General features: G+C 50.6%; 1 protein-coding gene across 1 annotated transcript; it reads left to right on the top strand.

Annotated features, from left to right (window-relative positions):
• The first annotated feature begins 908 nt into the window (after window positions 1-908).
• LOC142905364 (survival motor neuron protein-like) lies at window positions 909-2,898 on the top strand. The gene is made up of 2 exons (XM_076051834.1): window positions 909-1,138; window positions 2,608-2,898. The coding sequence occupies exons 1-2, from the start codon at window positions 1,121-1,123 to the stop codon at window positions 2,881-2,883; spliced, it is 294 nt and encodes a 97-aa protein (XP_075907949.1). The 5' UTR covers window positions 909-1,120; the 3' UTR covers window positions 2,884-2,898.
• Window positions 2,899-25,228: the final 22,330 nt, after the last annotated feature.

The raw sequence follows: 25,228 nt of genomic DNA, 5'->3' as shown, positions 1-25,228 counted from the left end.
TGGAGACAGGCGGCCGGGCGTGGTGCTGGCCACCCACCCCCTCGTGTGCTATGCCGGCCTTCGTAGGTGCTCGCTAACAGCACTTGCCCCAACAGTCTGTTAAGGCTATAAGGGGGGGGTCTTTGTATCGCTTGTCTGTGTGTACTTGTGCACTTCGTATCTTTGTGTGCGTGTACATGGTTATATTTACATCTTGAGACACAACACCTGTTGCAAGGGATACCCGGGAAAGCCCGACAATATAACACACTTCGTGTGTCACGTGCACCACCAGTGGTTACAAAACTAATTTCTTTACGGCTACATTTTTGTTCTCCTTCCCCCACACCTCCGATTAGCATGATTGGCTACGTACGATGCGAAAGAAATTCAACATGCGCACACCTTCGAGTACTGTGTTATCATTCGATGGTAAGCGCCTTGCTCAAGTTGATTTGACTGTTTTTGTCTAAACGAACTTCCTCACCAGGCGGCGGAGAACGTGCACAGTGATACGTGCGCAGGTTGGAAACATGTCAGCCACAAATATGAATGGGGAAAATGGGCACACAGTGGTTTGACAGCATTGTTGCTAACTCAATAAGGCTGCATTATGCCTAGACTAGTTATAATAAATGGCACTCGACACTGTGCCATAGCAAAGTGACGTAGGATTTCTAAGAGCGCGCTTTTTTGAGTCGATGAGCCATTTTAAATGTCATGTAATGGCGTACATTCATACGCAGCGGGAATTGCTTCTAAATCCTCAAAATTATCCCAGAAAGTCACTCAAATTTGGTCGCTTGGTAAACCCCCCAAAATGCCTCTAAATCGAGCAACAAAATTGCTGAGTTGGCAACACTGTACGAGCCGTTCCAAAGTAGTACGTGTATGTACAGAAGCAGGTCTAGACACCCGGTCCTACACGTCTTAGAGCAGGGGTGGGTTACCTACGGCCCGTGACTTCGTCAGTGTATATGGCCGTGGCCACACGAAACCCAACCAACCTCAACTAACCGACCGTGTTCTTTCAGACAGCGCTCAAAAATGGCACCGCACTTGCGAGAGCCCCAAGACCTACGGGGAGACAAAGTCCGTGAACAAGCGGGCGAAGACACGGAGACGGCACAAGAGGAGCAGCATGTCGCCCTCCGACAAGGTAAATATCCTGAAGCAGAAGATTACTGGTGCTCTGGATGTGGCTGTCACGTTTATTTGCAAATGTGATTTATAGCTTTGACCATTACCTGCGTGATGTTAATAGTTGTCCGATTTGTCGTGTCTGCTGTCCAACCTATATTGGCCTTTCCCCAATATTCTTCACAGGCCACCGCTTCTGGTGTTTGGCATTGTTGTGCTGCAGGGAAATCTCAGGGAGAAGGTCCATGAGGTTTGCTTCTCCCGACAAGCAAATTATTTCATGAGACCTCCTTTGCCAGTATTAAATTATGATAATAGGGTTTTCCCCTTTCTATTTTATTGCCAGAAAGGGGAAAGCCATATTATCATAAGCAAATTCTTCTTTTGCGTAGAAACCCCCCATGATTTCGTGAGAGAGTTGCTTCTGTCGAAATCCACTCTCAGTCTGTTTAGGCTCCACCGTGTGAGCCATTTAGAGCTGTAGCCAGATGCGAGCTCAGTGTTAATGTGCCATTTTATTGAGATACTACTACTGTGTGGTGTTATCTCGGTGTGGCCTGGGACTGTTTTGTTGTTTTTTGCTGCCTTGCCCAAGCTTGATAAATCGGATTCCTGTAATTAATAAATTCCTTTGTTTATATTTAGTGACTTGCTAACCATTTTCTTTATTTTTCACTCCTATCATTTCATTTGTATTGTTTGCTGTTGTACCTTTCTGACCTCCCCATTCTGGACCATCTGTGAAAATGAGCTTCATAGCTCATCGAATTCTTCCAGTCTAAATAAAGATTCTCATGTATGTATGTTGAACTACTTTCGCACCATATTCTTGGTTCTTTCGGTAAAGTCACGTAGAAGGGAAATAATAAAATAATAAAAATAAAACACTAAAATTCTCACGACGTTTCGCACCGTACATAGCCAACCGCGCTAGTCAGAGGTGCGGGGGAAGTACAAGAATCTGAACACAAAAAGCACTTCTAAAGAAATTAGTTTTCAGTCTAGATGTAAAAGTGCGTAGCTCCAGTGGCTTCCTAATATCGGAAAGGAAGAGCGTTCCAGATGGCCGCAGAAGCGCATCTGAAAGTGCGAGCCAAAAGTTTGATGGTTAGCCAAACGGTCCCTTTGTGTGTTCCCCGCTGCGACGGCACTGAGAACAAGGAACACAAATCGTACGTAAGCATACACAGTCCTGCGGATGGCAATTTTCCTCAGCTAAATGCCGATGTCGAGGTCTTCCAGCCACGGGAGCTCTTCAGGAGAGAGTTAATGTAGTTTTGCTTTTCTTCCGTTGGTGGAGCGCAGACTACAGCGGTTTACTTTGTGGAGACTCGAGGCAGCCAGGCGTGGTGCTGGCCGCATTGCCGCCTTCTTGCGCCATGCCGTCCTTCGTAGGTGTGCCAACAGCGCTTGCTCCAGTGGCACGCGTCGGCTAGACGGGGTGAATCGTTGCCCGTCTCTGTGCCAACCTCTCGCGTGCCATTGGAGGCGGGCGACCTGTGCCAGGCTGCCTGGTCCGAGGACGGCGTGGTCTACGACGCCACGATCAAGTCGGTGGACGCCAGCGCCGGCACGTGCGTCATGGTCTTCACGGGCTACGGCAACGAGGATGAGCTGAAGCTCGCCGATCTTCTGCCGCCAGCGGCGGAGTCTGCCGCCCGCGCCGGCGGGGAGAGCGACGCGGCCGCGAGCTGCGACGCCGACGCGGCGTCCCGGGCCGGCAAGGTGAGCCGGGGCGGCGGGGCTGTGATGGATTCGGATTAATCGATTCGTTGAGAGTTGAGCTGCCTTTCCTGCTCAAAACATGCAATGGGGCAAATGTTCATTTACTCTGAGCCAGTGGTGCAAAAACCCGACCCCCCCCTCCCCAAGGCTTAAACTTGTAACTTTTCAAGACCAGTCCTGGGACCACATTGACCATCTTGCACAAACCAAAATGGCGATGTATGGTCAAACAACTCCCCCCCTCCATGACCCAATACGGCATGGTGAGACCTTCATCTTTCAAGAGGGTTTCATGAAGTGCTGTAAATTATAGCATAAATCATTCATTGCGGTGGAAAGGAAGTTTTTGATACATTTGTGAAGAAAAGCAGCCTAACCCCTAAACGTTGGCAGCTACGTGGCTCTCGCCAGGACGTGGACCCAGCCCGATGTTTTTTTCAGCCGTGTTACCGAGGGTGGAGGTGAGGAGGTGCCCTTCTGTTGCAGCGTAACAATACGAGTAGGTTGATCGGCAAGACGAAGATTTTTTTCTGCGTGGGGAATTAAAGCTGTGGAACGGCGTTGAACCAAATGCATTGCATTTGAAGAGAAGTAAAAACGTAAAGAAAACCCGTTTCATGAAGGCTATTTCGATCGATTTTTAAGTCAGATTTCAGACTCGTCTGCCACATGGTTTAGAATTCAAGAAGATCTTTGTCTTTTACGTGTGCCAATGGAAGCGCAGTGGTGGTGTGGTTGAGTGCACTATGCCCCGAACCCGGCGACTTGAGTTCGACCAATAACAGTGGCTCATATCTAATCTTTTCCTGTGCCTCCCCTAGGTTGTCTCAGCCTTAAATAGTCACCTGGTGCTGTGTGTAAATATCCACATTTGAGGAAACAAGGGCAGCCAAGCATTGTGCTGGCCAACCATCTCCATCGCGTGCCGTGCCGGCATTAATAGATGCTCTCAAACAGCATTTGCCCCAACAGTCTGTTAAAGGCTATGCGGGGGATCTCTGTCATTGTGGAAGTACATGCTGTGCCAACAATGCAGTGCGTCGTTTCAAGGCCCATATGTAATGTTATGTAAATACAGATATTTCCTCTTTAGAACGAACCACTAGCGAACCTGGAATGAAAAACTTAAACTGGACCTTGAGGAAACACGTGACAGCGTCAATGTGTCGCTGTGTATATCTAATGGTTTATTTGAACAGGCATCCTAAACAAATGCTGAATTAAAACATGACACACAGGCAGGTACATGTGTACATTATTCATAGAATACAAAAGAAAAACCCATCAATGATTGGATGTTTGGCAGCGAGCACGATCGTTATATATGTAGGGTGGCTAAGGTAACCCGGACGCTGTGTGGAAGTATGCGAATCGACATGAGAATTAACGCCACTGCAGCTATGCTCGTAATAAACGGGCTGTCGTCATGAGCATGGTCCGTTATACGAGGTTAAGCCGTAGTCATTTAAGGAATGCAGAATCGCGCGAAAGCGTCTCTCCGATGTGCGTTCCCGTGTGTGCGCCGACGCCGCAGGAGAGTGCCCCCTCCGCCGACGACTACGAGATGCCAGGCAGACCCAAGGGTGGGCACGGAGCACGGAAGAAGGGTCACAAGCAGAAGCAGAGCGTCCCACCGTGGGCCTACCCGTCGCCACCCTTGTCCCATCCTCCCCCCTTCCCTGGCTTTCCACCTTACGTGAGCACATTCGCCTGCTGGGACACTTGAGCGTTGCCGTGTGTGTCATACGAATGAGCGAGTGTTGTTAGGCGAGGAATTAAAAGCGATTGTTACATGCCGACTAGAGCGGTTAATCGATCGGCAGGTCGCACATCGTGGGGGAAAACGTGTGAAAGAGTAGGCCAAATACCCCCTAAAGCGGCTCTCAGTGTTACCACGTGATACATTACTCACAATACCCCCACAGTGTTACCACGTGATACATTACTCACAATACCACCACAGTGTTACCACGTGACTAGACTCAAGGTAACGAAAACAAATCGGATTAATTTCTTTTCACGTAACTTTATTTTGAGTTGTATTCCCCATACAGTATATTTTTTACAGTGTTACAGGCAAATGTACAATTATTGTTATTTTTCTGCCAAACAATGCTTCCCTTTTAACACATTTTATAACACTTACAGGTATGTGCATTTAAATACAGTAAATTATCGCGTCCCGACTTACGAACCATTCAACTTATGAAGGGTCTTCAGGAACAGAACCCATTAGTAAGTCAGGCACTTGCGTGTGTGTGTGTCCATGTGTGTGTCCATGTGTGTGTGAGCGGTAGTGTAGCTGTTAGCGCGCTGCGCTATGAACCTGGCGACCCGGGTTCAATTCCCGCTCACGGCCAACAGTGACGATTATCTGAACCGGTCCCGGGCCTCCCCTAGGTCGACTCAGCCTCAAATGAGTACCTGGTGCGGTGTAAACATCACCACTGGGGAGACAAAGGCAGTCGGGCATGGTGCTGGCCACCCACCCACTCGTGTACCATTTCAGCCTTCATAGGTGCTCACTAACAGCACCTGCCCCTACAGTCTGTTTAGGCAAAATGGGGGATCTTTGTGTGAGGTGCGGTCGTGTAGGTTATACGTCCTTGCTAACAGCCCTTGTCCAAACAGTCTGTGAAGGCTATGCGGGGGTTCTTTGTCTTTTGCCTTTGTGATGTTTTAATTTGGGCTTTTTAACTTTTAAAATGAAATAGTTGAATGAAAGAGGTTTCTGAGCCATAAAAATGAAAGTTTATTCGTCTTGGCAATGGCATTAGTGGCGGCGGTGTTGGCGTCATGGTGATGGCGTTGTTGGTGTTGGCGTTCGCGGCGTTGGGAGTGTCCGTGACATTGGTGGAGGTGCTGACGTTGACGGCTGCGGCACAAATCAGCTTCTCGTTCTCGTGACGCAGCCGTTGATTCTCCTTCTCTACGAGCCGGCTCTCCTCATGCAGCATCTATGGATGCAGCACCATCGCCCTCTCCTGAAGCAGCATCTCTCGACGCAACGCCTCATTGTCCTTACGCGTCGCCGCCTCCCTCACCCTCAGGGTGGCGTTGTCGTCTTCCACCGTGCTTGTTCTTTGACGCAGCTTCACGTTGTCCTCGCACAGCATGGCGCTGTAACGCTCGGTGTCGGATAGGTTACAGCTCCAACGACGCCACAGGAATATCTGGATCACAGCCATCATCACTATCGCAATGCCCATCAGCCGTGACACAACGCATGGCAGCGGGTCTATGTAGGGCTTTGTGCACAATGGAGTCGGGGTCGGGTAGTTGGCACTGTCTCCTTTATAATCGACCAATCCGGTAATGTGAATCAAGGTCAATATGACGAACGCCTTGACTCCATGCAGGAGCAACATCTTGCCACAGAAGCCAAGTTCGAGTGTGAGCATCGCATGTGAGCGTCACGTGTATTTATCCTGTGACGAATGTGACGTCATCGCCGGATGTGACGCGGTTAGAATCCGACACCGGCCGGGCACGTCAGCTGACCCCCCCAACCCCCCAAAAACATGGGGTCTGTGATGTCACAGACCGAGGTGCGCCTTATTTATTTATTTTAACTCGCGCGGTTTTTCGTGCAGCGCCCCTAGCGGGGAGGATAACGGTGGGGGGTGTGGGGACGGTAGGGGGGTCGGGAGCGCTGCCGCGGTGTACGCGTTGCTGTCGGCCATCTTACACAGGGAAAAGTTTCTCGCTTTTGCCAATCCCTGTGTCCCCTCACGGCGTGGGGGGGACGGAGAGGTGAAGGGGGGGGGGGGCGTGTTGATGACGTCATCACCGGCTTTCCCGGTCACAACAACGGGCGACGCTTCCCTCACGTAAGATGGCCGCTGGTGACAATCGTTTGCGATTTTGAAGTTGCAGGTCAGTTTTTTCTCGTCGCATTCCAGCGCCTTTCTCTTCTCTCTGAGGCAGCAACACACGCGGGCTTCCACTGCCAATAGCCACCAGTGACAACCAACTCACGTGTCTCCTTGTTGTTGCAGTATTAATTACGTAAGGGATCGACAGCCTTGGCTTCTTCACCACCATCAACCGAGAGTGGTCTCTGGGAGTCGAGTTTCTTCTGGTAGAGGGCACAGCTCCAGATTAGTTCGAGTGTAAAATAAAAGTTGCCTACAACGAGCTGGCTAAGTGCGTGAGGGAGGATGCACGGACTGGAGAAAACAACTGGGAATATGCATAACTTGTGCGGGTTTCACGACGCATTGATATTTACGCGACCCAAAACAAAATCTTTATTTTTATTTAAAGCTTTCGTGACTGCAGTGATTCATATTCTTGGTTCTTTTGATAAAGTCACGTTGAAGGGAAACAATAAAACAATAAAATATATATAAAACAATAAAATTCTCACGACGTTTCGACTGCAACACAAGCAGTCATCATCAGGTGTGAAAACCAACGGCAAAAAAAAATTTTTCAAATGTTTCTTGCCGTTTGTGTTGCAGTCGAAACGTCGTGAGAATTTTATTTTACATATATTTTATTATTGTTTCCCTTCAACGTGACTTTATCGTAAGAGCTAAGAATATGAATTACTGCAGTCACCAAAGCTTTAAATCAAAATTATTTTAATTAACAATTAATTTCTCCTACACAACCAAGCCAGCATCAGGACTCAAGGTAACGAAAACAAAACGAATTTCTTTTTATTTTACTTTATTTTAAGTTGTATTTACCATACAGTACATTTTTTAGAGTGTTACATGCAAATATACAATAATTCTTATTTATAAGCTTAACAGTGCTTCCCTTTTTTTGTTTAACCATAACACATTTTATGACACTGACGGATATGTGCATTTAAATACAGTACATTATTACTTCCCGACTGACCAACCATGCGGCTTACGAAGGGTCCTCAGGAACAGAACCCATTAGTAAGTCAGGCACGTGCGTGTGTGTGCGTCCATGTGTGTGTGAGGAGTGGTCGTGTACGTCATACGTCCTTGCTAACAGCCATTATCCAAACAGTCTGTTAAGGCTATACGGGGGTCCTTTGTCTTTATGTGGGTGATGTTTTTATTCGGGCTCTTAAACGTGTCAAATTGAAGCGTTTCCGAAAGAAGTTTCTGAGACATCGAAATTTAAGCTTCTTGGTCTTGTTGGTGACGTTGGCGGTGGGGGTGTCAGTGGCGGCGATGGAGGCGGTAGCGTCATCAGCGTCGGCGTTCGAGGCGGTGGGAGCGTCTGAGGCATTGGTGGACGATGTGGTGTTGGCCGTGGCAGCAAAGGAGGTCTCCTCGTTAGTCGTGATAGCGGCGGTGGTGGCGTCATCGGCGTCGGCGTTCGCGGCGGTGGGAGCGTCCGCGGCATTGGCGGTGACGTTGGCCGTGGCGGCGTGGGCGGCTGCGGCACGAATCAGCTTCTCGTTCTCGTGACGCAGCCGTTGATTCTCCTTCTTTACGAGCCAGTTCTTTTCACGCAGCATCTGTGGATTCAGCACCATTGCGTTCTCCCGAAGCAGTATCTCTAGACGCAACGCCTCATTGTCTTTACGCGTCTCCGCCTCCCTGAACCTGAGGAATGCGTTGTCGTCTTCCACCGTGCTTCTTCTTTGACACAGCTTCATGTTTTCCTCGCACAGCATGGCGCTGTAACGCTCGGTGTTGGATAGGTTACAGCTCCAACGTCGCCACAGGAATATCTCGATCACAGCCATCATCACTATCGCAACGGCCATGAGCTGCTGTGACACAACGCATGGCAAGGGGTCTATGTTGGGCTGTGTGACCAATGGAGTCGGGGTCGGGTAGTTGGCACTGTCTCCTTTATAACCAACCAATCCGGTAATGTGAATCAAGGTCAACATGACAAACGCCTTGACCCCATACAGCAGCACCATCTTGACCACGCGTGTTGCCAGTGAGGAGCCAGTTGGAGTTGTGAGCGTCACGTGCGAGCGTCACGTGTATTTAGCCTGTGACGATTGCGACGTCATCGCCGGATGTGACGCGCAGGATGTGACGCTTAGAAATTCGATACCTGCCAGTGACGTCAACTGACACCGCCCCCAACAATTATGTTTGTTACGTCACAGACCGAGGTTGCGCCCTAATTAATTATAAAACATTTTTATCACGCGGCGTCTCGCGCAGCGCCTATAGCGGTAGCGGGCGAGGATAATGGCGGGGGGGGGAAGACGGGGAGGAGGGGGCGGGGTCCGTAGCGCTGCCGCGGTGTACGCGTTCCTGTCGGCCATCTTACACAGGGAAGAGTTTCCCGCTTTGGCCCAATCCCCGTGTCCCGTTTCTTCGTGGGGGTGGGGAGTGGGGAGGTGAAGTGGTGACGTGTTGATGACGCCCATCGCCGGCTTTGCCATTCACAGCAGCGGGCGACGCTTCCCTTGCGTAAGATGGCCGCCGGCGGCGAGTCGCAGGTTTGCGGTGGCGGCGTTCAGGGCGCACTTGGGGCGCGCGCTCCCTTCACTCGGAGGCAGCGAGAGAGGCGGCCTTCGATAAGCTCCGATAAACAACACCCAGCTAAAGCAGCGTGTCTCCTTGCTGCTGCTGTGTTCGTTACGTAAGGGAACCGGCCGGCTTGGCTTCACCACCACCACCGCCAACAACAACAACCACCACCACCACCTTCAGTCGCGCGCTTCTCCTGCGAGGTTTCAAAGCTCCTGGGGGGCCTCTTTGCGGGCTCGCTCGCTCGCGCCATCGTCCATGGCCGTGTCGTGGGGAGACGTCGTCTACCAGAAGGGGCAGGTGATGGACTAGTCGCGCCCGCTCCTCCTCTCCCATACCCCCTCCTCTTTGTGCTCCACGCGTCCACTGCTGGACGAGGGCCTCTGCACACCCCGTGGGGTTTATTAACTTGACCATACTTCACCTCGCCTGCTCAGTGCGGGTTGGTGAGAGTGGGGGGTAGCGTTAGTAGAGTCGTGGCTGTCGGATGCACTTCTTCTGTATGCTGTGCACCGCGAAGCAGAATAAACACGTTGTTATTGACGTTATGCTATTGACGTTATGTTGTTGACGTTATGTTATTGACGTTATGTTGTGTTATTGACGTTATGTTGTTGTGTTATTGACGTTATGTTGTTGACGTTATGTTGTTGACATGCTATTGACGTTATGTTGTTGTGTTATTGACGTTGTTGTTGTGTTATTGACGTTATGTTCTTGACGTTATGTTATTGACGTTATGTTGTTGTGTTATTGACGTTATGTTGTTGACGTTATGTTATTGACGTTATGTTGTGTTATTGACGTTATGTTGTTGACGTTATGTAGTTGTGTTATTGACGTTATGTTGTTGACGTTATGTTCGCACGGCACGCGTGTACAGCGCTGTCTGCGCGTGCACGGTTGGGCTTACGTGCATTGTACAGTGACACTACAGTGCGGTGTGAATGAAGTCAACAGTGCACTACTTTGTGGCGAATCAACAGCGGTGGTCATATGCGAGTCACCGCTCGCCGCCCTCGAAATGAAGAATTTCTACCACTGGCTCGGTATATTATTTCCTCTTGCTATCAGTTTCGACGGTGTACTTGCATTCAATTAACCTGCAAATTGCGTGTGTGTCAGCACTGTACGGTACTCGAGCCTTCACTCGCCCGCATTCACAGACCCGCTCTGGTACCAGCGTGGTGAAGTATGGTCAAAACAAGCGCCGCACTGCGCCGCGCCCTGGTACTGCAGTGGACGGACGTCACTTCTCTCGCACAGCGCTCCGGGTGTCGGGGAACGCCGTGGGTCTCGCCGCGTGCTGAGCGTGCCGCGTGCTGAGCGTGCCGCGTGCTGAGCGTGGCGCGTGCTGAGCGTGCCGCGTGCTGAGCGTGCCGCGTGCTGAGCGTGCCGCGTGCTGAGCGTGCCGCGTGCTGAGCGTGGCACGTGCCGCGTGTTGAGCGTAGCACGTGCTGAGCGTGCCGCGTGCGGTCGATGTCGACTCAAAAGGGTCGTGGTGGTGATGGTGGTGGTGGTTGTGTGCCCTGTGTAGAGTGACGATTCTGACATTTGGCACGACGCAGCGCTCATCAAGGCGTATGACAAAGCCGTCACGTCCTTCAAGGTGAGTGTCTCCGACTTTGGATGTGAGCTCAACCGGTCCTGGGCCTCCCCTAGGTTGACTCAGCCACAAATGAGGACCAGGCGCGGTGTGTAAACATCGCCACTGTGGAGACAGGCGGCCGGGCGTGGTGCTGGCCACCCACCCCCTCGTGTGCTATGCCGGCCTTCATAGGTGCTCGCTAACAGCACTTGCCCCAACAGTCTGTTAAGGCTATAAGGGGGGGGTCTTTGTCTTTGTATCGCTTGTCTGTGTGTACTTGTGCACTTCGTATCTCTGTGTGCGTGTACATGGTTATATTTACACCTTGAGACACAACACCTGTTGCAAGGGATACCCGGGAAAGCCCGACAATATAACACACTTCGTGTGTCACGTGCACCACCAGTGGTTACAAAACTAATTTCTTTACGGCTACATTTTTGTTCTCCTTCCCCCACACCTCCGATTAGCATGATTGGCTACGTACGATGCGAAAGAAATTCAACATGCGCACACCTTCGAGTACTGTGTTATCATTCGATGGTAAGCGCCTTGCTCAAGTTGATTTGACTGTTTTTGTCTAAACGAACTTCCTCACCAGGCGGCGGAGAACGTGCACAGTGATACGTGCGCAGGTTGGAAACATGTCAGCCACAAATATGAATGGGGAAAATGGGCACACAGTGGTTTGACAGCATTGTTGCTAACTCAATAAGGCTGAATTATGCCTAGACTAGTTATAATAAATGGCACTCGACACTGTGCCATAGCAAAGTGACGTAGGATTTCTAAGAGCGCGCTTTTTTGAGTCGATGAGCCATTTTAAATGTCATGTAATGGCGTACATTCATACGCAGCGGGAATTGCTTCTAAATCCTCAAAATTATCCCAGAAAGTCACTCAAATTTGGTCGCTTGGTAAACCCCCAAAAATGCCTCTAAATCGAGCAACAAAATTGCTGAGTTGGCAACACTGTACGAGCCGTTCCAAAGTAGTACGTGTATGTACAGAAGCAGGTCTAGACACCCGGTCCTACACGTCTTAGAGCAGGGGTGGGTTACCTACGGCCCGTGACTTCGTCAGTGTATATGGCCGTGGCCACACGAAACCCAACCAACCTCAACTAACCGACCGTGTTCTTTCAGACAGCACTCAAAAATGGCACCGCACTTGCGAGAGCCCCAAGACCTACGGGGAGACAAAGTCCGTGAACAAGCGGGCGAAGACACGGAGACGGCACAAGAGGAGCAGCGTGTCGCCCTCCGACAAGGTAAATATCCTGAAGCAGAAGATTACTGGTGCTCTGGATGTGGCTGTCACGTTTATTTGCAAATGTGATTTATTACTTTGACCATTACCTGCGTGATGTTAATAGTTGTCCGCTTTGTCGTGTCTGCTGTCCAACCTATATTGGCCTTTCCCCAATATTCTTCACAGGCCACCGCTTCTGGTGTTTGGCATTGTTGTGCTGCAGGGAAATCTCAGGGAGAAGGTCCATGAGGTTTGCTTCTCCCAACAAGCAAATTATTTCATGAGACCTCCTTTGCCAGTATTAAATTATGATAATAGGGTTTTCCCTTTTCTGTTTTATTGCCAGAAAGGGGAAAGCCATATTATCATAAGCAATTTCTTCTTTTGCGTAGAAACCCCCCATGATTTTGTGAGAGAGTTGCTTCTGCCGAAATCCACTCTCAGTCTGTTTAGGCTCCGCCATGTGAGCCATTTGGAGCTGTAGCCAGATGCGAGCTCAGTGTTAATGTGCCATTTTATTGAGATACTACTACTGTGTGGTGTTATCTCGGTGTGGCCTGGGACTGTTTTGTTGTTTTTTTGCTGCCTTGCCCAAGCTTGATAAATCGGATTCCCGTAATTAATAAATTCCTTTGTTTATATTTAGTGATTTGCTAACCATTTTCTTTATTTTTCACTCCTATCATTTCATTTGTATTGTTTGCTGTTGTACCTTGCTGACCTCTCCATTCTGGACCATCTGTGAAAATGAGCTTCATAGCTCATCGAATTCCTCCAGTATAAATAAAGATTCTCATGTATGTATGTTGAACTACTTTCGCACCATATTCTTGGTTCTTTCGGTAAAGTCACGTAGAAGGGAAATAATAAAATAATAAAAATAAAACACTAAAATTCTCACGACGTTTCGCACCGTACATAGCCAACCGCGCTAGTCAGAGGTGCGGGGGAAGTACAAGAATCTGATCACAAAAAGCACTTCTAAAGATATTAGTTTTCAGTCTAGATGTAAAAGTGCGTAGCTCCAGTGGCTTCCTAATATCGGAAAGGAAGAGCGTTCCAGATGGCCGCAGAAGCGCATCTGAAAGTGCGAGCCAAAAGTTTGATGGTTAGCCAAACGGTCGCTTTGTGTGTTCCCCGCTGCGACGACACTGAGAACAAGGAACACAAATCGTACGTAAGCATACACAGTCCTGCGGATGGCAATTTTCCTCAGCTAAATGCCGATGTCGAGGTCTTCCAGCCACGGGAGCTCTTCAGGAGAGAGTTAATGTACTTTTGCTTTTCTTCCGTTGGTGGAGCGCAGACTACAGCGGTTTACTTTGTGGAGACTCGAGGCAGCCAGGCGTGGTGCTGGCCGCATTGCCGCCTTCTTGCGCCATGCCGTCCTTCGTAGGTGTGCCAACAGCGCTTGCTCCAGTGGCACGCGTCGGCTAGACGGGGTGAATCGTTGACCGTCTCTGTGCCAACCTCTCGCGTGCCATTGGAGGCCGGGCGACCTGTGCCAGGCTGCCTGGTCCGAGGACGGCGTGGTCTACGACGCCACGATCAAGTCGGTGGACGCCAGCGCCGGCACGTGCGTCATGGTCTTCACGGGCTACGGCAACGAGGATGAGCTGATGCTCGCCGATCTTCTGCCGCCAGCGGCGGAGTCTGCCGCCGGCGCCGGTGGGGAGAGCGACGCGGCCGCGAGGTGCGACGCCGACGCGGCGTCCCGGGCCGGCAAGGTGAGCCGGGGCGGCGGGGCTGTGATGGATTCGGATTAATCGATTCGTTGAGAGTTGAGCTGCCTTTCCTGCTCAAAACATGCAATGGGGCAAATGTTCATTTACTCTGAGCCAGTGGTGCAAAAACCCGACCCCCCCCCTCCCCAAGGCTTAAACTTGTAACTTTTCAAGACCAGTCCTGGGACCACATTGACCATCTTGCACAAACCAAAATGGCGATGTATGGTCAAACAACTCCCCCCCTCCATGACCCAATACGCATGGTGAGACCTTCATCTTTCAAGAGGGTTTCATGAAGTGCTGTAAATTATAGCATAAATCATTCATTGCGGTGGAAAGGAAGTTTTTGATACATTTGTGAAGAAAAGCAGCCTAACCCCTAAACGTTGGCAGCTACGTGGCTCTCGCCAGGACGTGGACCCAGCCCGATGTTTTTTTTAGCCGTGTTACCGAGGGTGGAGGTTAGGAGGTGCCCTTCTGTTGCAGCGTAACAATACGAGTAGGTTGATCGGCAAGACGAAGATTTTTTTCTGCGTGGGGAATTAAAGCTGTGGAGCGGCGTTGAACCAAATGCATTGCATTTGAAGAGAAGTTAAAACATAAAGAAAACCCGTTTCATGAAGGCAATTTCGATCGATTTTTAAGTCAGATTTCAGACTCGTCTGCCACATGGTTTAGAATTCAAGAAGATCTTTATCTTTTACGTGTGCCAATGGAAGCACAGTGGTGGTGCGGTTGAGTGCACTATGCCCCGAACCCGGCGACTTGAGTTCGACCAATAACAGTGGCTCATATCTAATCTTTTCCTGTGCCTCCCCTAGGTTGTCTCAGCCTTAAATGGTCACCTGGTGCTGTGTGTAAATATCCACATTTGAGGAAACAAGGGCAGCCAAGCATTGTGCTGGCCAACCATCTCCATCGCGTGCCGTGCCGGCATTAATAGATGCTCTCAAACAGCATTTGCCCCAACAGTCTGTTAAAGGCTATGCGGGGGATCTCTGTCATTGTGGAAGTACATGCTGTGCCAACAATGCAGTGCGTCGTTTCAAGGCCCATATGTAATGTTATGTAAATACAGATATTTCCTCTTTAGAACGAACCACTAGCGAACCTGGAATGAAAAACTTAAACTGGACCTTGAGGAAACACGTGACAGCGTCAATGTGTCGCTGTGTATATCTAATGGTTTATTTGAACAGGCATCCTAAACAAATGCTGAATTAAAACATGACACACAGGCAGGTACATGTGTACATTATTCATAGAATACAAAAGAAAAACCCATCAATGATTGGATGTTTGGCAGCGAGCACGATCGTTATATATGTAGGGTGGCTAAGGTAACCCGGACGCTGTGTGGAAGTATGCGAATCGACACGAGAATTAACGCCACTGCAGCTATGCTCGTAATAAATGGGGTGTCGTTATGAGCACGGTCCGTTATACGAGGTCAAGCCGTAGTCATTTAAGGAATGCAGAATCGCGCGAAAGCGTCTCTCCGATGTGCGTTCCCGTGTGTGCGCCGACGCCGCAGGAGAGTGCCCCCTCCGCCGACGACTACGACATGCCAGGCAGATCCAAGGGTGGGCACGGAGCATGGAAGAAGGGTCACAAGCAGAAGCAGAGCGTCCCACCGTGGGCCTACCCGTCGCCACCCTTGTCCCATCCTCCCCCCTTCCCTGGCTTTCCACCTTACGTGAGCACATTCGCCTGGTGGGACACTTGAGCGTTGCCGTGTGTGTCATACGAATGAGCGAGTGTTGTTAGGCGAGGAATTAAAAGCGATTGTTACATGCCGACTAGAGCGGTTAATCGATCGGCAGGTCGCACATCTTGGGGGAAAGCGTGTGAAAGAGTAGGCCAAATACCCCCTAAAGCGGCTCTCAGTGTTACCACGTGATACATTACTCACAATACCACCACAGTGTTACCACGTGACTAGACTCAAGGTAACGAAAACAAATCGGATTAATTTATTTTCACGTAACTTTATTTTGAGTTGTATTCCCCATACAGTATATTTTTTACAGTGTTACAGGCAAATGTACAATTATTGTTATTTTTATGCCTAACAATGCTTCCCTTTTTTGTTTAACCATAACACATTTTATAACACTTACAGGTATGTGCATTTAAATACAGTAAATTATCTCGTCCCGACTTACGAACCATTCTACTTATGAAGGGTCTTCAGGAACAGAACCCATTAGTAAGTCAGCCACTTGTGTGTGTGTCCATGTGTGTGTCCATGTGTGTGTGAGCGATAGTGTAGCTGTTAGCGTGCTGCGCTATGATCCTGGCGACCCGGGTTCAATTCCCGCTCGCGGCCAACAGTGACGATTATCTGAGCCGGTCCCGGGCCTCCCCTAGGTCGACTCACCCTCAAATGAGTACCTGGTGCGGTGTAAACATCGCTACTGGGGAGACAAAGGCAGTCGGGCATGGTGCTGGCCACCCACCCACTCGTGTACCGTTCCGGCCTTATTAGGTGCTCGCTAACAGCACTTGACCCTACAGTCTTTGTGTGAGGAGCGGTCGTGTAGGTTATACGTCCTTGCTAACAGCCCTTGTCCAAACAGTCTGTGAAGGCTATGCGGGGGTTCTTTGTCTTTTGCCTTTGTGTGTGATGTTTTAATTCTGGCTTTTTAACTTTTAAAATGAAAGAGTTGAATGAAAGAGGTTTCTGAGCCATAAAAATGAAAGTTTATTCGTCTTGGCAATGGCATTAGTGGCGGCGGTGTTGGCGTCGTGGTGATGGCGTTGTTGGTGTTGGCGTTCGCGGCGTTGGGAGTGTCCGTGACATTGGTGGAGGTGCTGACGTTGACGGCTGCGGCGCGAATCAGCTTCTCGTTCTCGTGACGCAGCCGTTGATTCTCTTTCTCTACGAGCCGGCTCTCCTCATGCAGCATCTGTGGATGCAGCACCATCGCCCTCTCCTGAAGCAGCATCTCTCGACGCAACGCCTCATTGTCCTTACGCGTCGCCGCCTCCCTCACCCTCAGGGTGGCGTTGTCGTCTTCCACCGTGCTTGTTCTTTGACGCAGCTTCACGTTGTCCTCGCACAGCATGGCGCTGTAACGCTCGGCGTCGGATAGGTTACAGCTCCAACGACGCCACAGGAATATCTGGATCACAGCCATCATCACTATCGCAATGCCCATCAGCCGTGACACAACGCATGGCAGCGGGTCTATGTAGGGCTTTGTGCACAATGGAGTCGGGGTCGGGTAGTTGGCACTGTCTCCTTTATAATCGACCAATCCGGTAATGTGAATCAAGGTCAATATGACGAACGCCTTGACTCCATGCAGGAGCAACATCTTGCCACAGAAGCCAAGTTCGAGTGTGAGCATCGCGTGTGAGCGTCACGTGTATTTATCCTGTGACGAATGTGACGTCATCGCCGGATGTGACGCGGTTAGAATCCGACACCGGCCGGGCACGTCAGCTGACCCCCCCAACCCCCCAAAAACATGGGGTCTGTGATGTCACAGACCGAGGTGCGCCCTATTTATTTATTTTAACTCGCGCGGTTTTTCGTGCAGCGCCCCTAGCGGTAGCGGGGAGGTTTGGGGGGACGGTAGGGGGGGTCGGGACCGCTGCCGCGGTGTACGCGTTGCTGTCGGCCATCTTACACAGGGAAAAGTTTCGCTTTTTCCAATCCCTGTGTCCCCTCACGGCGTGGGGGGGACGGAGAGGTGAAGGGGGGGCGCGCGTGTTGATGACGTCATCGCCGGCTTTCCTGTTAACAACAACGGGCGACGCTTCCCTCACGTAAGATGGCCGCTGGTGACAATCGTTTGCGATTTTGAAGTTGCAGGTCAGTTTTTTCTCGTCGCATTCCAGCGCCTTTCTCTTCTCTCTGAGGCAGCAAGACACGCGGGCTTCCACTGCCAATAGCCACCAGTGACAACCAACTCGCGTGTCTCCTTGTTGTTGCAGTATTAATTACGTAAGGGATCGACAGCCTTGGCTTCTTCACCACCATCAACCGAGAGTGGTCTCTGGGAGTCGAGTTTCTTCTGGTAGAGGGCACAGCTCCAGATTAGTTCGAGTGTAAAATAAAAGTTGCCTACAACGAGCTGGCTAAGTGCGTGAGGGAGGATGCACGCACTGGAGAAAACAACTGGGAATATGCATAACTTGTGCGGGTTTCACGACGCATTGATATTTACGCGACCCAAAACATAATCTTTATTTTTATTTAAAGCTTTCGTGACTGCAGTGATTCATATTCTTGGTTCTTTTGATAAAGTCACGTTGAAGGGAAACAATAAAACAATAAAATATATATAAAACAATAAAATTCTCACGACGTTTCGACTGCAACACAAGCAGTCATCATCAGGTGTGAAAACCAACGGCAAAAAAACATTTTTTCAAATGTTTCTTGCCGTTTGTGTTGCAGTCGAAACGTCGTGAGAATTTTATTTTACATATATTTTATTATTATTTCCCTTCAACGTGACTTTATCGTAAGAGCTAAGAATATGAATTACTGCAGTCACCAAAGCTTTAAATCAAAATTATTTTAATTAACAATTAATTTCTCCTACACAACCAAGCCAGCATCAGGACTCAAGGTAACGAAAACAAAACGAATTTCTTTTTATGTTACTTTATTTTAAGTTGTATTTACCATACAGTACATTTTTTAGAGTGTTACATGCAAATATACAATAATTCTTATTTATAAGCTTAACAGTGCTTCCCTTTTTTTGTTTAACCATAACACATTTTATGACACCGACGGATATGTGCATTTAAATACAGTACATTATTACTTCCCGACTGACCAACCATGCGGCTTACGAAGGGTCCTCAGGAACAGAACCCATTAGTAAGTCAGGCACGTGCGTGTGTGTGCGTCCATGTGTGTGTGAGGAGTGGTCGTGTACGTCATACGTCCTTGCTAACAGCCATTATCCAAACAGTCTGTTAAGGCTATACGGGGGTCCTTTGTCTTTATGTGGGTGATGTTTTTATTCGGGCTCTTAAACGTGTCAAATTGAAGCGTTTACGAAAGAAGTTTCTGAGACATCGAAATTTAAGCTTCTTGGTCTTGTTGGTGACGTTGGCGGTGGGGGTGTCAGTGGCGGCGATGAAGGCGGTAGCGTCATCAGCGTCGGCGTTCGAGGCGGTGGGAGCGTCTGAGGCATTGGTGGACGATGTGGTGTTGGCCGTGGCAGCAAAGGAGGTCTCCTCGTTAGTCGTGATAGCGGCGGTGGTGGCGTCATCGGCGTCGGCGTTCGCGGCGGTGGGAGCGTCCGCGGCATTGGCGGTGACGTTGGCCGTGGCAGCGTGGGCGGCTGCGGCACGAATCAGCTTCTCGTTCTCGTGACGCAGCCGTTGATTCTCCTTCTTTACGAGCCAGTTCTTTTCACGCAGCATCTGTGGATTCAGCACCATTGCGTTCTCCCGAAGCAGTATCTCTAGACGCAACGCCTCATTGTCTTTACGCGTCTCCGCCTCCCTGAACCTGAGGAATGCGTTGTCGTCTTCCACCGTGCTTCTTCTTTGACACAGCTTCATGTTTTCCTCGCACAGCATGGCGCTGTAACGCTCGGTGTTGGATAGGTTACAGCTCCAACGTCGCCACAGGAATATCTCGATCACAGCCATCATCACTATCGCAACGGCCATGAGCTGCTGTGACACAACGCATGGCAAGGGGTCTATGTTGGGCTGTGTGACCAATGGAGTCGGGGTCGGGTAGTTGGCACTGTCTCCTTTATAACCAACCAATCCGGTAATGTGAATCAAGGTCAACATGACAAACGCCTTGACCCCATACAGCAGCACCATCTTGACCACGCGTGTTGCCAGTGAGGAGCCAGTTGGAGTTGTGAGCGTCACGTGCGAGCGTCACGTGTATTTAGCCTGTGACGATTGCGACGTCATCGCCGGATGTGACGCGCAGGATGTGACGCTTAGAAATTCGATACCTGCCAGTGACGTCAACTGACACCGCCCCCAACAATTATGTTTGTTACGTCACAGACCGAGGTTGCGCCCTAATTAATTATAAAACATTTTTATCACGCGGCGTCTCGCGCAGCGCCTATAGCGGTAGCGGGCGAGGATAATGGCGGGGGGGGAAGACGGGGAGGAGGGGGCGGGGTCCGTAGCGCTGCCGCGGTGTACGCGTTCCTGTCGGCCATCTTACACAGGGAAGAGTTTCCCGCTTTGGCCCAATCCCCGTGTCCCGTTTCTTCGTGGGGGTGGGGAGTGGGGAGGTGAAGTGGTGACGTGTTGATGACGCCCATCGCCGGCTTTGCCATTCACAGCAGCGGGCGACGCTTCCCTTGCGTAAGATGGCCGCCGGCGGCGAGTCGCAGGTTTGCGGTGGCGGCGTTCAGGGCGCACTTGGGGCGCGCGCTCCCTTCACTCGGAGGCAGCGAGAGAGGCGGCCTTCGATAAGCTCCGATAAACAACACCCAGCTAAAGCAGCGTGTCTCCTTGCTGCTGCTGTGTTCGTTACGTAAGGGAACCGGCCGGCTTGGCTTCACCACCACCACCGCCAACAACAACAACCACCACCACCACCTTCAGTCGCGCGCTTCTCCTGCGAGGTTTCAAAGCTCCTGGGGGGCCTCTTTGCGGGCTCGCTCGCTCGCGCCATCGTCCATGGCCGTGTCGTGGGGAGACGTCGTCTACCAGAAGGGGCAGGTGATGGACTAGTCGCGCCCGCTCCTCCTCTCCCATACCCCCTCCTCTTTGTGCTCCACGCGTCCACTGCTGGACGAGGGCCTCTGCACACCCCGTGGGGTTTATTAACTTGACCATACTTCACCTCGCCTGCTCAGTGCGGGTTGGTGAGAGTGGGGGGTAGCGTTAGTAGAGTCGTGGCTGTCGGATGCACTTCTTCTGTATGCTGTGCACCGCGAAGCAGAATGAACACGTTGTTATTGACGTTATGCTATTGACGTTATGTTGTTGACGTTATGTTATTGACGTTATGTTGTGTTATTGACGTTATGTTGTTGTGTTATTGACGTTATGTTGTTGACGTTATGTTGTTGACATGCTATTGACGTTATGTTGTTGTGTTATTGACGTTGTTGTTGTGTTATTGACGTTATGTTCTTGACGTTATGTTATTGACGTTATGTTGTTGTGTTATTGACGTTATGTTGTTGACGTTATGTTATTGACGTTATGTTGTGTTATTGACGTTATGTTGTTGACGTTATGTAGTTGTGTTATTGACGTTATGTTGTTGACGTTATGTTCGCACGGCACGCGTGTACAGCGCTGTCTGCGCGTGCACGGTTGGGCTTACGTGCATTGTACAGTGACACTACAGTGCGGTGTGAATGAAGTCAACAGTGCACTACTTTGTGGCGAATCAACAGCGGTGGTCATATGCGAGTCACCGCTCGCCGCCCTCGAAATGAAGAATTTCTACCACTGGCTCGGTATATTATTTCCTCTTGCTATCAGTTTCGACGGTGTACTTGCATTCAATTAACCTGCAAATTGCGTGTGTGTCAGCACTGTACGGTACTCGAGCCTTCACTCGCCCGCATTCACAGACCCGCTCTGGTACCAGCGTGGTGAAGTATGGTCAAAACAAGCGCCGCACTGCGCCGCGCCCTGGTACTGCAGTGGACGGACGTCACTTCTCTCGCACAGCGCTCCGGGTGTCGGGGAACGCCGTGGGTCTCGCCGCGTGCTGAGCGTGCCGCGTGCTGAGCGTGCCGCGTGCTGAGCGTGCCGCGTGCTGAGCGTGCCGCGTGCTGAGCGTGCCGCGTGCTGAGCGTGGCACGCGCCGCACGCCGCACGTGGCACGCTCAGCACGTGCCGCGTGCTGAGCGTGGCACGTGCTGAGCGTGTGGCACGTGCTGAGCGTGTGGCACGTGCTGAGCGTGCCACACGCTCAGCACGTGCCGCGTGCTGAGCGTGTGGCACGTGCTGAGCGTGTGGCACGTGCTGAGCGTGCCGCGTGCTGAGCGTGCCGCGTGCTGAGCGTGCCGCGTGCTGAGCGTGCCGCGTGCTGAGCGTCGCACGTGCCACGTGCTGAGCGTGCCGCGTGCTGAGCGTGCCGCGTGCTGAGCGTGGCACGTGCCGCGTGTTGAGCGTAGCACGTGCTGAGCGTGCCGCGTGCGGTCGATGTCGACTCAAAAGGGTCGTGGTGGTGATGGTGGTGGTGGTTGTGTGCCCTGTGTAGAGTGACGATTCTGACATTTGGCACGACGCAGCGCTCATCAAGGCGTATGACAAAGCCGTCACGTCCTTCAAGGTGAGTGTCTCCGACTTTGGATGTGAGCTCAACCGGTCCTGGGCCTCCCCTAGGTTGACTCAGCCACAAATGAGGACCAGGCGCGGTGTGTAAACATCGCCACTGTGGAGACAGGCGGCCGGGCGTGGTGCTGGCCACCCACCCCCTCGTGTGCTATGCCGGCCTTCATAGGTGCTCGCTAACAGCACTTGCCCCAACAGTCTGTTAAGGCTATAAGGGGGGGGTCTTTGTCTTTGTATCGCTTGTCTGTGTGTACTTGTGCACTTCGTATCTCTGTGTGCGTGTACATGGTTATATTTACACCTTGAGACACAACACCTGTTGCAAGGGATACCCGGGAAAGCCCGACAATATAACACACTTCGTGTGTCACGTGCACCACCAGTGGTTACAAAACTAATTTCTTTACGGCTACATTTTTGTTCTCCTTCCCCCACACCTCCGATTAGCATGATTGGCTACGTACGATGCGAAAGAAATTCAACATGCGCACACCTTCGAGTACTGTGTTATCATTCGATGGTAAGCGCCTTGCTCAAGTTGATTTGACTGTTTTTGTCTAAACGAACTTCCTCACCAGGCGGCGGAGAACGTGCACAGTGATACGTGCGCAGGTTGGAAACATGTCAGCCACAAATATGAATGGGGAAAATGGGCACACAGTGGTTTGACAGCATTGTTGCTAACTCAATAAGGCTGAATTATGCCTAGACTAGTTATAATAAATGGCACTCGACACTGTGCCATAGCAAAGTGACGTAGGATTTCTAAGAGCGCGCTTTTTTGAGTCGATGAGCCATTTTAAATGTCATGTAATGGCGTACATTCATACGCAGCGGGAATTGCTTCTAAATCCTCAAAATTATCCCAGAAAGTCACTCAAATTTGGTCGCTTGGTAAACCCCCAAAAATGCCTCTAAATCGAGCAACAAAATTGCTGAGTTGGCAACACTGTACGAGCCGTTCCAAAGTAGTACGTGTATGTACAGAAGCAGGTCTAGACACCCGGTCCTACACGTCTTAGAGCAGGGGTGGGTTACCTACGGCCCGTGACTTCGTCAGTGTATATGGCCGTGGCCACACGAAACCCAACCAACCTCAACTAACCGACCGTGTTCTTTCAGACAGCACTCAAAAATGGCACCGCACTTGCGAGAGCCCCAAGACCTACGGGGAGACAAAGTCCGTGAACAAGCGGGCGAAGACACGGAGACGGCACAAGAGGAGCAGCGTGTCGCCCTCCGACAAGGTAAATATCCTGAAGCAGAAGATTACTGGTGCTCTGGATGTGGCTGTCACGTTTATTTGCAAATGTGATTTATTACTTTGACCATTACCTGCGTGATGTTAATAGTTGTCCGCTTTGTCGTGTCTGCTGTCCAACCTATATTGGCCTTTCCCCAATATTCTTCACAGGCCACCGCTTCTGGTGTTTGGCATTGTTGTGCTGCAGGGAAATCTCAGGGAGAAGGTCCATGAGGTTTGCTTCTCCCAACAAGCAAATTATTTCATGAGACCTCCTTTGCCAGTATTAAATTATGATAATAGGGTTTTCCCTTTTCTGTTTTATTGCCAGAAAGGGGAAAGCCATATTATCATAAGCAATTTCTTCTTTTGCGTAGAAACCCCCCATGATTTTGTGAGAGAGTTGCTTCTGCCGAAATCCACTCTCAGTCTGTTTAGGCTCCGCCATGTGAGCCATTTGGAGCTGTAGCCAGATGCGAGCTCAGTGTTAATGTGCCATTTTATTGAGATACTACTACTGTGTGGTGTTATCTCGGTGTGGCCTGGGACTGTTTTGTTGTTTTTTTGCTGCCTTGCCCAAGCTTGATAAATCGGATTCCCGTAATTAATAAATTCCTTTGTTTATATTTAGTGATTTGCTAACCATTTTCTTTATTTTTCACTCCTATCATTTCATTTGTATTGTTTGCTGTTGTACCTTGCTGACCTCTCCATTCTGGACCATCTGTGAAAATGAGCTTCATAGCTCATCGAATTCCTCCAGTCTAAATAAAGATTCTCATGTATGTATGTTGAACTACTTTCGCACCATATTCTTGGTTCTTTCGGTAAAGTCACGTAGAAGGGAAATAATAAAATAATAAAAATAAAACACTAAAATTCTCACGACGTTTCGCACCGTACATAGCCAACCGCGCTAGTCAGAGGTGCGGGGGAAGTACAAGAATCTGATCACAAAAAGCACTTCTAAAGATATTAGTTTTCAGTCTAGATGTAAAAGTGCGTAGCTCCAGTGGCTTCCTAATATCGGAAAGGAAGAGCGTTCCAGATGGCCGCAGAAGCGCATCTGAAAGTGCGAGCCAAAAGTTTGATGGTTAGCCAAACGGTCGCTTTGTGTGTTCCCCGCTGCGATGACACTGAGAACAAGGAACACAAATCGTACGTAAGCATACACAGTCCTGCGGATGGCAATTTTCCTCAGCTAAATGCCGATGTCGAGGTCTTCCAGCCACGGGAGCTCTTCAGGAGAGAGTTAATGTACTTTTGCTTTTCTTCCGTTGGTGGAGCGCAGACTACAGCGGTTTACTTTGTGGAGACTCGAGGCAGCCGGGCGTGGTGCTGGCCGCATTGCCGCCTTCTTGCGCCATGCCGTCCTTCGTAGGTGTGCCAACAGCGCTTGCTCCAGTGGCACGCGTCGGCTAGACGGGGTGAATCGTTGACCGTCTCTGTGCCAACCTCTCGCGTGCCATTGGAGGCCGGGCGACCTGTGCCAGGCTGCCTGGTCCGAGGACGGCGTGGTCTACGACGCCACGATCAAGTCGGTGGACGCCAGCGCCGGCACGTGCGTCATGGTCTTCACGGGCTACGGCAACGAGGATGAGCTGATGCTCGCCGATCTTCTGCCGCCAGCGGCGGAGTCTGCCGCCGGCGCCGGCGGGGAGAGCGACGCGGCCGCGAGGTGCGACGCCGACGCGGCGTCCCGGGCCGGCAAGGTGAGCCGGGGCGGCGGGGCTGTGATGGATTCGGATTAATCGATTCGTTGAGAGTTGAGCTGCCTTTCCTGCTCAAAACATGCAATGGGGCAAATGTTCATTTACTCTGAGCCAGTGGTGCAAAAACCCGACCCCCCCCCTCCCCAAGGCTTAAACTTGTAACTTTTCAAGACCAGTCCTGGGACCACATTGAC

This window comes from Petromyzon marinus, chromosome 52, assembly GCF_048934315.1.
Source record: "Petromyzon marinus isolate PM22_M1 ecotype Great Lakes invasive population chromosome 52, UKy_Petmar_22M1.pri1.0, whole genome shotgun sequence".
Classification (NCBI taxonomy): Eukaryota; Metazoa; Chordata; class Hyperoartia; order Petromyzontiformes; family Petromyzontidae; genus Petromyzon; species Petromyzon marinus.
Note: the sequence above shows the minus strand (reverse complement) of the source record. Positions and strands in the feature narration are given on the sequence as shown.